Genomic DNA, 17,500 nt, shown 5'->3' with positions numbered 1-17,500 from the left:
CTTCTACATCAACATGTGTCCCCTCTTCTCCATGTCTCTTCTTCATGAACATGTGTCCCCTCTTCTTCATGTCTCTTCTACATCAACATGTTTCCCCTCTTCTTCATGTCTCTTCTACATCAACATGTGTCCCCTCTTCTTCATGTCTCTTCTACATCAACATGTGTCCCCTCTTCTTCATGTCTCTTCTACATCAACATGTGTCCCCTCTTCTTCATGTCTCTTCTACATCAACATGTGTCCTCTCTTCTTCATGTCTCTTCTACATCAACATGTGTCCCCTCTTCTTCATGTCTCTTCTACATCAACATGTGTCCCCTCTTCTTCATGTCTCTTCTACATCAACATGTGTCCCCTCTTCTTCATGTCTCTTCTACATCAACATGTGTCCCCTCTTCTTCATGTCTCTTCTACATCAACATGTGTCCCCTCTTCTTCATGTCTCTTCTACATCAACATGTGTCCCCTCTGTGGAAAGAGACTCTGAAAGTTTCAGGAACAAAGATTCTCTCTCTTTTTGATCCATTTCTATAAAAACCTGTCTGAAAATGAGCTGATCAGATTTTGGCCACTTTATGATGTCATAACGATGTTTTGTCTTGTGTAACCATTAGCCAATCACCAACCAAGGTAACCCCCCCCCCCCCCCCACCTTATCACCTGAATTTCCTCCTAGAGCACCATTGAGTTCTTTGTAACCAAATTTCTCTCAGAGGGGCGTGGGGAGGGGCTCCTTATTTTCATCTAAAGTAACAGACAGAGAATCAGCACTTTGGAAACAGGGCTGAAACAGAGGGGGTTATGGGTAATGCTGCAATGATCTGTTTGGTGTTTCAGCCAATCAGAGACATGTTCTGTATATATCTGAGACCTATAATATATTGATGAAAAACAGTATAATAGGGGACCTTTAATGTGTATTCTGCTGATTTGTATGTATCGTTTGAGGCCCTTTAGTGACTTTTACAGATGTGTACATTTGTTAAGATAATTTGTGGTGAGAGGTATAGAGGTGCACAGAAGAAGCTTCATAAATACTGTTATGAGTATTAGAAATCCTTTTTATTTAAGTAAAATTCAACTTTATTGCCAATCTTTCAGTTTGTGTGTACAGGCAAAGAGATCGAAATGTCGTTTCCCACAATCCCGAGTACAAAAAATGCACACATTACATAAATAAAAGCACAACAATCAATATATACAAAATAACACTCAAAATCTTTTGGAAAAATAATTAACAATTGCTAATAAGTTGTACTGCAGGAGGTTTTCTTGTTTACATATTTTGCACTATTTTTGTGATCGCTGAGGAAACGCCATTTTTACTCTTATCATTTCTCCCCACCAAAAAGGGGCGTAGCATGTACAGGCTTTTAAAGAACATGAAACAAGTATTTTTAGGTTACATTTCCAAGGAAGCCCATGTCTATTTCCTAGAAGACAGACGCTTCTTATGACTCAAGATCATTACTGATATCAGCCATTGTTCCTGTCCCCTCCTATCAGAGCGTCCTGGTGGAGTCTCCGGTCTCTCTGGCTGTTTCTCCCGGAGTTATCTCCCTCGACCCGTCGATGTCCGAATCCCCGCTCTCCGCCCCGACCTCCATCATCTCTCCGGCAGTCGGGAGGAAAGGAGGCGCCGGAGGGAAGAAGGGGAAGAAGAAGAAAGACCCCAACGAGCCTCAGAAACCCGTGTCGGCCTACGCTCTGTTCTTCAAGGATACTCAGGCCGCTATCAAAGGACAAAACCCCAACGCTACCTTTGGAGAAGTCTCTAAGATAGTGGCCTCCATGTGGGACAGTCTGGGAGAGGAGCAGAAACAGGTGAGAGGGAGAGGAGGAAACTTTAAATCATGCTTATAGACATTTCATTAACCCATCGGTCCAATCTTCTTTCGTTTATCAAACTCTAACTGTGAAAGCGGGTTTTGAGTTCAGGAATCACGATCAAGTTGTATGAAATCAGAAGTTGGCTAAATAACATGTGGTAACATTCAAACACATTTCGGCGCATTATTTCATTATTTCCCCCTTTTATTTAAATGCAATGTAATGTAATTTCAGGTTTACAAGAGGAAAAACGAAGCGGCAAAGAAGGACTACTTGAAGGCGCTGGCCGAGTACAGAACCGGACAGATTTCTCAGGTGAGTGCTTTGATAAAAAACGAAATGTGGTCATCGACAACCTTTTTACTAAGTTGAAACGATAAGAAAGGACATTTGACACGGCACTAAGGCTGGAGCCACACGAGAGCGGTAACGGTCGTATCCGCTACAGTTCTCTATCATACAGACGGTTCGGACACACGAGGCCGACAGGGAAACGCAGATAACGATAACGGGTCCCAAGGTGGGTAGATCAGCGGACGAAACGCTCTGGGGAGCCAAACGACTCCGTGTCTACGCCCTATACGATAATTTCCTGATAACGATGACGCAATAGCCCCGCCTCTCCCCACCTCTCCCGCTCACCCCCGTGTCACCTGCGTCATTGCTGATGTGTTTCGCCAACAAGAAACAACAACAGTTTTCCGAGTCTTACGAGCCAGGTCCCGGTATCTCGCAGGACAGTGTCTCCAGCAGACCCCCCCCCCCCCCCCCCCCCCGCCGCACGGCAGAGTTTCCGCTAGCCGAAAGCAAAAATTCTCCGGTCAAAATGTCGCTTATTGTTTCGGTATCCTTTGACACTCAGGCAGTCATATCATTAACTAGAACTGATCGATATGGACATAAACGCGAGTGAAGTCTAATCGGACAGGAGAGAGAGATCCGAGATCAAGAGCCCTGCCTCTCCCCACCTCTGCTGCTAAATCCACCGCGGAGAGTAAACTGAAGGGCAACCATGGCAACCATGCTCGGAAGTCTTATTCGCTGCTTTTGGTGTATTTTGTGGCGGATGTACAGCGCCACTTACAGACCCGGCATATGTACTACCAACAAACTCTCTCAGTCTGTGTACAAATGACACGACTTTGCAAAGGCGTGTAATAGATACGCAGAAGTCCGATTTTGCGTGCAGATGATACGCTGATATTGCACCTCAAACATTAAAACAAAGAGCTCTGTGGCTTCAGGCTTGATCGCTGTTCCAATGACAGTTTTAATGTTTGCGGTGCAATAAACGCCACAGCAGCTTATTGGGTTAGGGTTAAATAAATGGCAAAGATATGTAGAAAATAAACGCATTTAAGATACGTTCATAACAAACGTAACGTGGGAGTATCATTTGGACGCAAAATCGGACTTCTGCGTATCTATTGCACGCCTTTGCAAAGTCGTGTCATTTGTACGCAGACTGAAGAGAGTGGGCTGGCACTACGCGTCTCCAGCGGTCTCGTGTGGAAGGACAAGTTTCTGGTGTCTATTGCGTGTGGACGGAAGACTTTCTTGATAACGATTTCGGTTAGTTTGCGTTACCGTTCTCGTATGGCTCCAGCCTAAGTTAGGCTACATAATAAATTGCTAACACTAGTTGCATGAAAAATGTAAAAACCTGTTTAAACTGCTAAACAGAAGGAGGACTCTAAAAATGAGCCTAGTTGACACACCTGAGATCACTTCCAATCAACAATAAATGGAAGGAGGCTGCAGGTAAACGCAGCCAACACAGGGGAAACAAAACACTCTACTCTAAACACATAGATAAACACCCCTAACACACAACACTAAACACGGTTCAGAAGAGTCAAAACAATCTACTAGCTTAAGTCTGATGTGTCCACACGAGCAAGATGTGTGAGGCGTCTGACTGCAACAGAGCCTCCTGAGTGATAGCTGTCCCCAGGCTTTGTAGCGTCATCTCTGACAGGTGTGTGCTGGGATGGCACGGGGATTGGAGCGCGTCGGGCCCGGCGTGCTCCAATCAGCATCTTCGGAGGCGGAACCGGGAGTTGGTAGCCAATGATGCTGAAGCAACCACACAGCTCATTTACATAACAGGATAGCAAAACAGGGTTAACAGGACCGGAAAGGCGACAGCCGTCACAACATGATTCTAACTTGGTTGGAGCTTCACAAAAATGTATTTTAAGAGACAAGGAAGGAAACAAAAGAAATAGACCCTGAAGATGAAACACAGTGCACTTTTTAAAGATAATGATAGCCTCTTTATTAGCATGTAATTGGTTTTTGGTTGGTACATTATTCGGCAATTTATCCACATCATATCCAAGATTCTGTAATCCCCATGTTCTGTTTTTAAATGTCAGCAAAAATGCAGCCAGTCGTTTTTATAAATGTCAGGGATGCATTTGTATGCTTTGTTATGATTGGTTTAAAACCACAGGAACCAATAAAACGTCTTCCTTGTGTCCAACCACCTCTCTTTAGTCCCCTATTGAAGTCATGGACACCTCCTCATCGCCGCCATCGCCTCCACTTCCACCTACAGCGTCTCTCTCCGCCGTCGCCATGGCAACGGCAGCTTCCAGCCTGGCCGCCCGCAACACCCGCTCGCAGCATTACAACCCGGAGGAGAACACCATCACCAACATCTGCACCTCCAACATCATCCTGGACCTCCCTCAGGTCACCACGCGCTCTCGAACCGGTGCTACGAAACCTCCGCCTCCTCGAGCCCCTACGCCCCCTCTGCCCAACCCCCCCACCGTCACTAAGATCATCATCAAGCAGCTGCAGCTTCCTTCAGGTGTGGTTTCTTTTTGTAATATATTTTGTATTGACATTTGGCAGCAAACAATTACACAGGGTTTTTTCAAGACATAGTAATTGTATATCTTAAAGGTCACCTAGTATGCAAAATCCACTTGTTCCTGTCGTTTGGTGTGTCTGTTTGGTGTCAGCCAATCAGAGACAGGTTCTGGATATATCTGAGACTTGTGATATATTGATACAAAACAAAGTGTTACTCTCTCTCCATGGGCCTTCAGGTGTGATTTTGACGTCGACCACGGCCCCCCGCCAGCCGCCCCCCCTCCAGCAGATGCAGAGCGCCCCCCCTCCCCCCCGGCTGCAGCTTCACGCCCAGCCGCCTCCACCTCTTCAGGCCAAACCTCGAGCCTCAGCTCCTCCTCCGCTGCAGATCAAGGTGGTGCCGAAGCAGCCGATCATCGTGACGTCGGCGGGGGAGTCGCCGTCGTTTTCGGGTCTGACGGAGGAGATGGGGCAGATTGGGGATGACTTGATGACGGAGGGAGAGGAAGTGGCGGAGGAAGGGGTGAGTTTACCTATACATACAGTATATATAAACACACATATACAGTATATACACACATACATAGATATAGAAAATGAATAAAATAATACATAAAGCCATCGGTGCCTCCCCATAAATCTCAGCCATCATGTATTATCTTTTTAATTTACACACGACATCTAATGCACGTCTGTCCGTACCTGAGGTTTCTTCATTTATTCTCCCGTTAACTTTGGGGTTTCATTGGAAGTTTTTCCTTGTCCAGCGTGAGGGTCAGAGGACAGAGGGGTGTCATTCTGTATTAACTGTGAAGCCCCATGAGACAAATGAAACATGTGTGATATTGGTCTTTACAAATAAACTTTGATTGATTGTTTTATTGATATGTACATCTTTTTTCAGATGGAGGTGGAAGTGAACGTAGCCACGGTCCCGAGTGTGCCCCCCCCCTCCAGCCGTAACCTCTGTGTTCGCGCCGGCTGCACGAAGGCCGCCGTGGAGAACAAAGACTGGGACCTCGAGTACTGCAGCAACGAGTGTGTCGCCACGCACTGCAGGTGTGTGTGCACCACATCTGAGCCTTCCCATGCAAATTAGTGATGTTATGTTCGTGAACGAGCCGATTCTTTTGAACGGCTCTTTGGTACGAACCAAGGGAACCGAGTCGTACTTGGTGAGAGCCGATCTTTTTACCGTTGGTTCGCTGCCTGCCATAAAACCACTCGCCTTCACAGGAACTCACTTGCTTATTGTAAGTCGCTTTGGATAAAAGCGACAGCTAAATGAAATGTAATGTAACTTGCTGTCCTGAATGCACATTAGCCATATATGATGACGGCCTAACGCATGCTGCTTGAGTAGTAGTTTGGCTGGCTGAGAGGTGTAGCAAGTTATACATTTGTCTTTGAGTAAAAGTGATTATGGTGATTATTATCAACCCCGCCCCCTTAAAAAAAATCTGTAGCGTAGAGATGGCAATGAAATACTTAGGTCACAGGCTCCTTCAACAGTGCAACACATATATATATATATATATATATATGACATACACTGAACAAAAATATAAACGCAACACTTTTGTTTTTGCTCCCATTTTTCATGAGATGAACTCAAAGATCTAAAACACTTTCTATATACACAAAATAACCATTTCTCTCAAATATTGTTCACAAATCTGAAAAAATCTGTGATAGTGAGCACTTCTCCTTTGCCGAGATAATCCATCCCACCTCACAGGTGTGGCATATCAAGATGCTGATTAGACAGCATGATTATTGCACAGGTGTGCCTTAGGCTGGCCACAATAAAAGGCCACTCTGAAAGGTGCAGTTTTGCTTTATTGGGGGGGTCTGGGGGGGTCCGAAAACCAGTCAGTTTAACCCTAACCCTAACATGTCAGCCATTGAGCATGTTTGGGATGCTCTGGATCGGCGTATACGACAGCGTGTTCCAGTTCCTGCCAATATCCAGCAACTTCGCACAGCCATTGAAGAGGAGTGGACCAACATTCCACAGGACACAATCAACAACCTGATCAACTCTATGCCAAGGAGATGTGTTGCACTGCGTCAGGCAAATGGTGGTCACACCAGATACTGACTGGTTTTCGGACCCCCCCAGACGCCCCCAGACCCTGAGGCTGTGCAGGTGTGAGGCCACCTCACACCTGTGAGGTGGGATGGATTATCTCGGCAAAGGAGAAGTGCTCACTATCACAGATTTTTTCAGATTTGTGAACAATATTTGAGAGAAATGGTTATTTTGTGTATGTAGAAAATGTTTTAGATCTTTGAGTTCATCTCATGGAAAATGGGAGCAAAAACAAAAGTGTTGCATTTATATTTTTGTTCAGTGTAGAACAAATAAGACAAATAAAATAGTGCAAGTAAATACAAATAAAATAGAAATAGTCGGAGAGGAGCCAAAGACACGGCAGCCATCATCACCGGCGCCTTCTTACACTACTATGCATATTAGTATCCGATTTATTTATTCGGTGTCATGTAAAATAGAAATGCCTGACTTTATTACTAACTGATACAATCCAGGGGAGGGGGTTATTATTTCAAGAAAAAGATTAGTCAAAAATAAAAAACTCGCATTTTATGATAAACTGGTATACTGTGAGATATTCAGTCTCTAATTTGGGCGAACAACTGTCTGAATAGGCCCAATTTATGGCAATGTCTAGTCAAAGTCTGAAATAACAACTATTTCCTCATTTGCGAAATCCAATTCCAAGTTTTGTTAGTTCAACCAAGAGATTATTTTTGCAATTTGATCACTTTAATCTCAGAAAATATCCGAAAATTTGTTGTTTTTTGTGTAAATGTCCTACTTACATCTCTGAATGTTACCCCAGCCCCACAATACTCAACAGTTTTCAACTCTGGTCACGAAGTCTCCCTCTTTTCCAGAGATTGACACCGTGCATATATGTCAGAAATGTATTTGATTTCTTCTTCTCTCCTCCACAGAGATGTGTTCATGGCCTGGTGCGCCATCCGAGGGCAAAACTCCACCACCGTCACATAAGGAGAGGACAGATCTGACTGGAGAGAAGTGATACACGGAGAGAGAAAAGGACAAAGAACAACACATGAAATGCAAACGAGCCGAGAGATGAAATGAATGATGAATGATCAGGCTCAGGTATCGGCACATAATGGTCTGTTTTATCATGCCTCATGGACGACGAGAACCGAAAGGGGTTCTGTCACAGAGGAAAGTACTCGTAAAATCACTACAATATACTTTACTGTAATCGGCACAAAAAGCTGTGGAGCAGAAAAGCAACTCTTGGAAACACTGTAGTGGGAATGTCGGATCACAATAAGGACGTTACGCTGAAGGGAAAGTAGCAGAAGAAGAAACTTCCAATTCATCATCTATTGTGAATCTCAAGTATGGACTTGATATGGAAAACGTTTTATATGAAATAATGTTATTAATTGTTTTGAAAGGAGAAAAAAGTACAGAAAGGAAATCATGAATTATTTTTGAGTTTTATTATTTTACAGACTTCCACTTCATATGTGTACGCTCTTCCCTTTACTGTTACCACGAGGATCAACTGAAGTGAATGTAATCTAAATGTTTCGTTGATCTTCGATGATGTGCTTTTGGCGCCGACTGGTTTTACGCACAAACCAGCAACAACTGGGCAAAGCACAAACAATATTTAAATGTCATTTCGAGCCATTCAAAGGGTTACATGTTTGTAATTTTGTGACAACGTGGAAATAAATCTGCCACTGCGAGTTTGTTACCTTTTTAATAAGCCACCCTTTGAGGGAAATAAACTACAATCATGTGAACGGTGTCTATTCAAACTTTGAACAGGTGCTCAAATCCAGTAGAAAATGTAACTCAAGCATTTCTGTTAGCAATACCCTAAAAGAGATCTTTTTGTGGTGCACATTGGGTTTAATGAGAATCATTTGCGGTGACATTTAATTGAATCTTGGATTGAAATAAAGTCACCAGCTCTGACAACGCTACTGTAAGGGGGAAAGGGAATACTACATGAAGACGCTTTACTTTTTAACATTACAGTGTTTAATTTAAGAAATCTGATTTCAGGTCTGAATAATTAAGGAAGGAAATGGTTGCTTCCATGAAAAAAAAAACTGTTTCCAGTCGGATGAAAATGCAGAAATCTGTTCTGGTTTATTGTAGATAATATCCTGGAAATGTTTTTAATGATGAAATAAAAAATATTTTATGTTTTAATATACTCCTGGTGATGCACTTTTTGGTTTCAGGATGACAGCTGGATTTGCATTTAGTTGGGTTCTTATGCAAAGATGTTTTTTGGTAAACCTAGCATGGTCAATTCAGAAAATGAGTTATTTGAAAAGACTTTAAAGGGGATCTACAATAATTTAGGAATAAGACAGACGAGGTTGTGTTTAAGAATGCTTAAGAGAGATGGACAAATAAAGGCAGAACTAACAAAGATATGTAACCACACCTAACGGAACATCAGATAGCACTGATACTGTAGATACTTATATACAGATAGCTAACGGAAATAGCATCTAATGCTCATTACCTGCTAACAGGTCAAGCCATGCCTGCTTCTCTTCTCCCTACAGGCAATATAAAAACAACTGTGAACAGATTTCTAATTTACTTAAGGATATCTGGCTACACTCCTCCAGCCTGCTGATCAAGTATTCGAAAGGGTCTTCGGACATAAGTAGAACCCCTACATTAAAGGTCCCCTATTATACTGTTTTTCATCAATATATTATAGGTCTCAGATATATACAGAACATGTCTCTGATTGGCTGAAACACCAAACAGATCATTGCAGCATCCCATAATCCCCTCTGTTTCAGCCCTGTTTCAAAAGTGCTGATTCTCTGTCTGTTACTTTAGATGAAAATAAGGAGCCCCTCCCCACGCCCCCCTGAGAGAGGTTTGGTTAAAAAGAACACAATGGTGCTCTAGGAGGAGATTCAGGTGATAAGGAGAGGGGTTTACCTTGGTTGCTGATTGGCTAATGGTTACACAAGACAAAACGTCGTTATGAAATAAAGTGGCCAAAATCTGATCAGGGGCCTCATTTATAAAGGGATATACGCTAAAAAAAATAGCGTACGCCAGTTTCTACGTAATGTTTGCGATTTATAAAATACTAACTTGAAGAGAAAACGTGCGGTCCTCCACGCAAACTCTAACCCATGCGTACGCACTAACTAAGCACAAAAACGGGAGAGACGAGAAACTGCGACACCGTTGGCAGAAGGAAGAATGGAGAGAAATATGTGGAAATAATACCATAAATAAAATGTTACCTCTCATTTATCATATATGAAGAGTTCATTTTTCAAACATTGATCAAAGCCATAGTAAAAAGATTAAACAAACGCCTGTTTGAGACTCCTCAGTGCACACTAAAACATAAAAAATAAAAAAAAATACGGATATGTTATTTAAAGCCACCTCGAATATGTTGTGTTAATGTTATGAAATGTTTTCTCATAAATGATGCGATAAGCAGGAGGACAGAATTACCTCTAAACTGACGCCGTCTTGCATTTCTATAGGTTGTAGATACGAGCATGGTTTTATACTATCACGTTTAATCGTGTTTTATGCCGTTTGCTAAGACTTGATAAGTCGCTTATAAAACACAGGAGGTATGGAAACAAAGAACACCATATGTGGTAAATTGTAAAGCTAATATAACACAACACATTAGTTGTATTTCCTTTAACTGGTGGATATAGAGTTGCTGCAGTAGAGACGCTGCGCACAGCTGATCGACAGCTGGGACACAAACCACCAAATACGAAAACATAATTCAGATCCAGTCGTCATGACTCCACTCCGGAGGGATTCCCCGATCATTTCTTACAGTTTCTCATCAAGGGGGGGGGTCTCCTGTCCCCGGTACAAACACACTGCCTGAGGAAGGCTATGTGTATTGTTTTTGTCATTAACCTTTTTCGGACCACTTATTTATTTATTTTGGTGACGATCCGACCTCCATGCTGCTACTCTGGTTCAAACTGCTTCCACCAAACAATATGATTTATCTCGACCTCCCCAAAATAACTTAAATCTGACACGGTGTGAGATGTCTTTTTTAGCTGTTCTGTCGTCATTTCCTGCGATCTTCTCCATGCAGTCCGTCAAAATGAATGAATGAAAGGGTGTTTCTTTGACTATTTAGCGGCAAATATGGGCGTTAGGTGAAGCCCGCAAAAGCTGCTCCGCATTTCGAGTCGATTGTGATTTATAAAGGGAAACCGGCGTAGGAAGTGCCGTACGCACTTTCTTCGCCGGTACGCAATGTTTGGTGAATCGGAAAATGTCGGAAAATATCTGTACCTATTTTTTGGATTTCTACTACGTAAGCAACCTTCCCACGTCAATCCTACGCACGGCGTTATAAATGAGGCCCCAGCTCATTTTCAGATTTTCAGGCTTTTATATAAATGGATCAGGACAAAAAGAGAGAGAATCTTTTATCCTGAAACTTTCAGAGGCTCTTTCCACAGAGGGGACACATAGTAATGTAGAAGAGACATGAAGAAGTGGATTTTGTATAATAGGTGACCTTTAAGGTTGGAGCTCAACCTGGGTAAATGGCAAGTGGATCAAGCAGAATTAGGAATAACTGAATTGATTGGCATAACAAAAATGGGAACGATTATATTATGTATTTTAATAAGGCTCTATGTCTAACCCTTTCAATATTTAGAGTCGGACTTGGGACGCCTAGAGTAAACACCAAATGTTGAACTCAAAAGGTAAACACGAGTTAGCAGTTTTGTAACGGTCAAGACCATCCTGACCTTATTAAGCAAATACAAAAAAACCATCTGTGGTGATTTAAGCCAATGCCTAAACGAGACGTGGGTCGAAAGAAGTATTCATAAGTACAGTGAAGTACAAACAGTATATGAAGAACTGAACACATTGAGGACCGCCATGATGGAAGAAATTGACACCTTGTTCACTTCCACGTTTCTTGACACCCTCTCTCAGGAAATGGAGGGTCTGGGGGTCGTCAACCAGTCAGAGGGAAATGCTTTGTTGGGGTCTTCACTGGAAATGGGAAGGAGTATGGAAACATTTAGTCAAACACTCAATCCCATCGGCTCTCAGTTCAGCAGTTCGTCCGATGTCCCGTTGGGTGACGTCCAGCTGACCACTATAGACGTGTCAGACCTCAGATCCCAACTGGGGATTAGTTTAGGAGTCTGGAACATTAATCCACAACCACAGTCGCACCAAAACCCTCTGTCGGACGCGGTATCGCCCAACAGCTCGCTCCAGAATTACGACACGGATGACTGTCCAACAGTGAGTTTTAAAACCCTTTTTTTAATAATCGCTTAACCCAAGCAAATTGATAATATGATAATGGTTGGATATTATTATGTATTTATTTCAACAAGGATCATGCATACAAATACATTAATCTCAGAAAAGAGAAGAGATGAATTGTGCCAGATTTCAGCTAATAGCCAATTTCCATCTGCAGTCCTTAGGTAGGTACATAACAATCAACAAACTGATCTGATCTATACCCACCACGTACTACACTAAATGTTGTGTACATGCTACACCAATCAATATCTGGAAGGGTTAAATAAAGGAAAGGATTTTTGAAAACTGTTTCTAATATGCATTGTTCCCTCTGTCTGATCAGAGCTTCCTGGTTGAGTCTCCGGTTTCTAGCACTGTCTCTCCTGGAGTATTTTCCCTCGACCCATCCTTTTCCGAGTCCCCGCTCTCTACCCCCATATCTAGCATCACTTCAATTGTCGGGCGGAAAGAATGCGCAGGACGAAAGAAGGGGAAGAAGAAGAAGAAAGACCCCAACGAGCCTCGGAAGCCTGTGTCGGCCTACACTCTTTTCTTCAAGGACTCTCGGGCCGCTATCAAAGGACAAAACCCCAAAGCTACCTTTGGAGAAGTTTCTAAGATAGTGGCCTCCATGTGGGACAGTCTGGGGGAGGAGCAGAAACAGGTGAGAGGGGGAGGAGGAAAGTCCTTCAACTTCAATTGTGCTTATAGCTGTTACTACTACTAACCTTACCCATCAGTCCATATTTCTAGCTGTTGAAGGGGTCATTTATGTTCACTGTGAACTGTGTGCTTCAGTTCAGGATCAATGGACAAAGATGTTCTGACCTGGAAGTATAAAGATGTATTTAAAAGTATTCGTGGCAGACCAAATAACATTTGTAAAGATTAATTGCATGCCTGATTTCAGTGCATAATTTCCCCCTTTTTTCAGGTTTACAAGAGGAAAAACGAAGCAGCAAAGAAGGATTACTTGAAGGCGCTGACAGAGTACAGAGCCGGACAGATTTATCAGGTGAGGTGCAGGTATTTTGTTTACAAAAACTATGACTTGATATATTCGTCAACAACCTTCTCTCTCCATGACAATTAGATGTTGTCAAGGTTGAGCTCCAAGTGGTCTGCAGACATTCAGTGATCGACGTCAGCCAGACAAGCAGAGATTCATGCAGCCAACTGGGTTTTAGACCGGGGAATAGACAGAATCATTTCAATGTCATCTGTGTAGCCGTGTTAGGAAAAGCCATGATAATTAGTTTACGGAGAGAAGAGAAGGGGACCCAGGATGGGACCCTGAGGCACTCGTGAGTCATTTAGTTGGAGTTAAAGAAGCGTTCAAGTTAGAGCATTCTCTGTTGAGTATGAGTCAAGAGCAAGGAAGTCAGTCAGTCCAGTGACTGTAATGATTGAGGACCAAATATCAAGCACTTCTGCATGGTAAATTACGCTTTGCTGATGCCCTTACCAATTTTTATCAGTCAAATTAGTCCACCACACGTTTATCTGTTCGGTTAGTGTGTTAGCTTGGTTGTTAACGGTTGCGTGATGTTGTGTCCTCTCCATCCATCCTCTCATCAGGTGCCTACTGAAGTCACCCCCTCATCTCCACCGACAGCATCTTCAACTTTCATAGCAACATCAGCCTCCAACCACATCGACCAGACCACCAGGCCCCAGCAATACAACCCTGAGGAGAACACCATCACCAACATCTGCACCTCCAACATCATCCTAGACGTGCCTCAGGTCACAACGCGCTCACGCACTGGGGCTATCAAACCCCAACCTCCACCCTTTACCACCCCTCTGCCGAACCACCCAACCATCACCAAGATCATCATTAAGCAGATGAAGCTTCCTTCAGGTGTTGTGTGGATGACCGGCGCCTCACCGCCGCCACATCGGATAATGAAGAGCAACCCTCTTAAGTCGAAGGTGCAGCAGATGATACACATTCAGGCGCCTCCATCTCTGCGGGCAGAACCACAACTTTCCACTTCCACTATTCTGATTCCGCTGCAGATCAAGGTGGTCCCAATGTCGAAGCAGCAAATCATTGAGACCTCAGCAAGTGAATCGCCTACTTTGGGTTTGACTGTCCAGGTTGGACAGTTGGCTGGAGAGGCGGTAGTGGAGGCAGAAGATGGGGTAAGCTCAGCAGAAGAAACTGAACATGCTTGTTTCTATCTTCCCGATCATACAACTGTTGCATTACATGTCTTAAAGGTCAACTATTATGCAAAATCCACTTCTTCATGTCTCTTCTACATCAACATGTGTCCCCTCTTCTTCATGTCTCTTCTACATCAACATGTGTCCCCTCTTCTTCATGTCTCTTCTACATCAACATGTGTACCCCTCTGTGGAAAGAGACTCTGAAAGTTTCAGGAACAAAGATTCTCTCTCTTTTTGTCCTGATCCATTTCTATAAAAACCTGTCTGAAAATGAGCTGATCGGATTTTGGCCACTTTATGATGTCATAACGATGTTTTGGCTTGAGTAACCATTAGCCAATCAGCTACCAAGGTAACACCCCCCCCCCCCCCCCCCCCCCCCCCCCCCCCTTATCACCTGAATCTCCTCCTAGAGCACCATAGTGTTCTTTTTAACCAAATATCTCTCAGAGGGGCGTGGGGAGTGGCTCCTTATTTTCATCTAAAGTAACAGACAGAGAATCAGCACTTTTGAAACAGGGCTGAAACAGAGGGGATTATGGGTAATGCTGCAATGATCTGTTCGAGCCAAACACTTCAGAGACATGTTTTTTATATATCTTAGACCTATAATAAAGTAATGAAAAACAGTATAATAGTGGACCTTTAATTGCTCTGGAGTGAACTGTTAAATGTTGTCTCGCAGATGGAGGTTGAGGTGAACGTTGCCCCTGTCCAGAGTTTGACTCCCTTCGCCAGCTGTAAAATTTGTGTGCGATCTGGCTGCACCAACCCTGCAGTAGAGAGCAAAGACTGGGACTACGAGTATTGCAGCAACGAGTGTGTCGCCACACACTGCAGGTGTGTACACTTGCAACATGCAAACCAGATCAGGAGTTTGTTGAAATTATGTTTGATTGACATCAAGTTTCTCATTAAAGTAGTGAGTTCCTGTAGTTGTGTTGTTTTATCGCAGGTTGTTTTTGTGTTCAACCATGCGAACCTAGACGCTTTAAAGTCCTTAAATAACTTGTTGGCAGCCATTTAGCAGGTGTTTGGATTTGGTGAAGATGAAAACAGTCTGTATCTGTGTAATAACAACTAAATATTATTTTTTACAGTTTATATCTACGTTACACCCTGCATACAGCATGTCATGTAAAAAATATGTTATGTTCCACAGTGATGAGTTCATGGCCTGGTGCGCCATCCGAGGGCAAAACTCCACCACCGTCACATAGGAAGAGGACACAAGAGAATGACAAAGAATAAAACATGAAAATCAAAAGAGCAGAGCCATTAAATAAATGAATAATCAGGCTCAGGCTTCAAATGCTGTTTATTTCTGTGATCAACATTGTGCATAAACAGCTCCCCAGCAGAAAAATCACTGTTGGAAATACGGCAGTGGGAATAACGGATCAAAATAAGGACTTTACTCTCAATATAAAGCAGTAGAACAAACTTCCAAAGGATAATCTATTTTGTGTTTGAAATACAGACTTGACAAGAAGAATGTTTAATATGAAAAAAAACTGTACCCTGTGAGACGAAATTCAGTAATTTGGTCTGTTTTGTTGTAAAAATCCTGTAAATGTTTTTGATTGTGCAAATACAATATTTTATGTTTTTATTATACATGTGGTGATGCATATTTTGGCCCTTCAACTACAGCTCTATAGTTGCATTTATGTTCAAATCTGTGATACATTCAATATTTAACACAAGTTATAATAAGGAATACAAATCAATATGTTTTACTAGACACGTAGAGTTGAGAATTCAAATGTATAGCATACCAAATAAATATTCATCAATATGGCTTTTGATAACACAAAAAGGCAGAAAAAACGAGTGTTACACATGTGTTTGGTTTATCATCGTTGCAGTTTCTATCGCGAGATTAACGTCACGAGAAAGTGTTTGATGACGATGGCGGGAAAAGCCACCATGGCGGGAAAAAACAGCGTGGTCAACACCAGACAGGGGGCGCTGCTTCTCAGTGCAGAGCTACAAAAAACACTAAGATGCGCCACATTTCATCAAATAAATCCTCAAAGTAACAAAACTAAATGTCAGGAATTCCCCAGGTATTTAGACTTTTGCTTTTTCACTTTAACAATTCAGTAAGGAGCCAGTAAAAGGTGGCATTTTGTGCATATAGCGTTTTAGATCACGTTTGTTTATTATAATTGATATGTGAATAGTCGAAGGGGGAGGGAGAGGAAGAAGTGGAGGAAGGGAAAGCAGGAGGGGGGGCGGAAGAGTTAATTATACAGATTGGTGTGTGTGTGTGTATGGTTGTGAGTGTGGCAAATCGCCAAAATACATTATATTTTAATAATTTTGCGTATTTTTATCGACTAATAAGGGTTTTTGCGTTATGCTTTTTTTTTTTTTTTACATAATTATTTAGAGGAAAAGGCCTCTGGTCGTACACAAAAATATAATACAAGGGAAGCACCAGCAGCAGCATAGTGTTGCGTGGATCTGTGCAGGCGTGGAAAAAGAAAAAGTGCGTTATTGTTAGTTGATCATCCTCATCCGGCCTGCTGAGAAGCGAAGCCGGGAGCTGGAGTTTGCAACTCAACCATGGCGGTAAACCTGGAAAAAGATGCTTACTACCGCCGGATCAAGAGATTATACATGAACTGGAAGGTAAAAATGAAGTGTTGGAGTCAAACCCTCTCCTGTGGTTAACTTTAACGTGGAGAAAGTATGCTTTGGAAGATGAGCTAACCGCGTTTTTCTGAATGTGTTGTCGGCTAAATCGGTGCCGTTTCCCGGCCTGCTTGTGGCACAAACAACCCGTCCTTCGGTTGCACGATTTCACTTTCTTCACTTCATTTTAAACTATTTTTTACGCTGATTCACTGGTTTTCTATCAGACAAAAAGGGCTAACTAATGCTAACACACTTTCCATCCATATCCACCACGTTAGCTAGCATACTAGCCGAACAAATACATGTGTGTTGGACTCGTTTAACTAATAAACAGTGTTAAGGGGATCATATCAACATGATTTACCATGCAGACGTGCTTTAAATGTGGTCCTAAATCATTAAAGTCACTGTTAGCTTGTGTAATTTATATTTATGTCACTACATGCTAATGTTAGCTGGCTAGTGAGTTTACAGCCGAGCTAACAAACTAGCCTAACAGGTAAATGTGTGGTGAATAAACGTGGACTAATTTGACAAATAAACTGTGATGTGGTGACATTGAAACATGCCTTTCCATGCAATAGTGCTTCACATTGGGTCCTAAATAATTAAATTCACTGTCAGTTTGTGATTTTGAGTTATGTCACTACATGCTAATGTTAGCTGGCTAATTAGCATCAGAATAACGTCAGCATCCGAGTA

General features: G+C 42.5%; 3 protein-coding genes across 6 annotated transcripts in view; all 3 read left to right on the top strand.

Moving 5' to 3' along the window:
• The window catches only part of tox4b (TOX high mobility group box family member 4 b), a 17,377-nt gene extending 8,486 nt beyond the window's left edge, over nt 1-8,891 (top strand). For all 4 annotated transcript variants that reach the window (XM_079668506.1, XM_079668505.1, XM_079668503.1 and 1 more), the window contains 6 exons: nt 1,507-1,824; nt 2,065-2,145; nt 4,330-4,648; nt 4,890-5,176; nt 5,558-5,712; nt 7,633-8,891. In XM_079668506.1, the coding sequence (XP_079524632.1) occupies nt 1,507-1,824; nt 2,065-2,145; nt 4,330-4,648; nt 4,890-5,176; nt 5,558-5,712; nt 7,633-7,690 (1,218 nt within the window). In that variant the 3' untranslated portion in view covers nt 7,691-8,891. The remainder of the gene's footprint in view (nt 1-1,506; nt 1,825-2,064; nt 2,146-4,329; nt 4,649-4,889; nt 5,177-5,557; nt 5,713-7,632) is intronic.
• Nucleotides 8,892-11,599: 2,708 nt separating this feature from the next.
• On the top strand, nt 11,600-15,790 carry LOC307032888 (TOX high mobility group box family member 4-like; the record flags this gene model as incomplete). Its single annotated transcript, XM_079671167.1, has 6 exons — nt 11,600-11,974; nt 12,324-12,644; nt 12,915-12,995; nt 13,559-14,128; nt 14,841-14,995; nt 15,318-15,790. The coding sequence occupies 6 exons, from the start codon at nt 11,600-11,602 to the stop codon at nt 15,373-15,375; spliced, it is 1,560 nt and encodes a 519-aa protein (XP_079527293.1). The 3' UTR covers nt 15,376-15,790.
• A 936-nt stretch (nt 15,791-16,726) lies between these two features.
• supt16h (SPT16 homolog, facilitates chromatin remodeling subunit) overlaps nt 16,727-17,500 on the top strand; it is a gene marked incomplete at its 5' end in the record, with an annotated part of 16,788 nt that continues 16,014 nt past the window's right edge. Inside the window, one exon of the mRNA XM_079671166.1 lies at nt 16,727-16,792. Within this exon, the coding sequence (XP_079527292.1) occupies nt 16,727-16,792 (66 nt within the window). The remainder of the gene's footprint in view (nt 16,793-17,500) is intronic.

The sequence above is a fragment of the Notothenia rossii genome (genome assembly GCF_949606895.1).
Source record: "Notothenia rossii genome assembly, chromosome: 3".
Taxonomy (NCBI): Eukaryota; Metazoa; Chordata; class Actinopteri; order Perciformes; family Nototheniidae; genus Notothenia; species Notothenia rossii.
The sequence above is the reverse complement of the archived record's forward strand: the minus strand, read 5'-3'. Positions and strand labels throughout refer to the sequence as shown.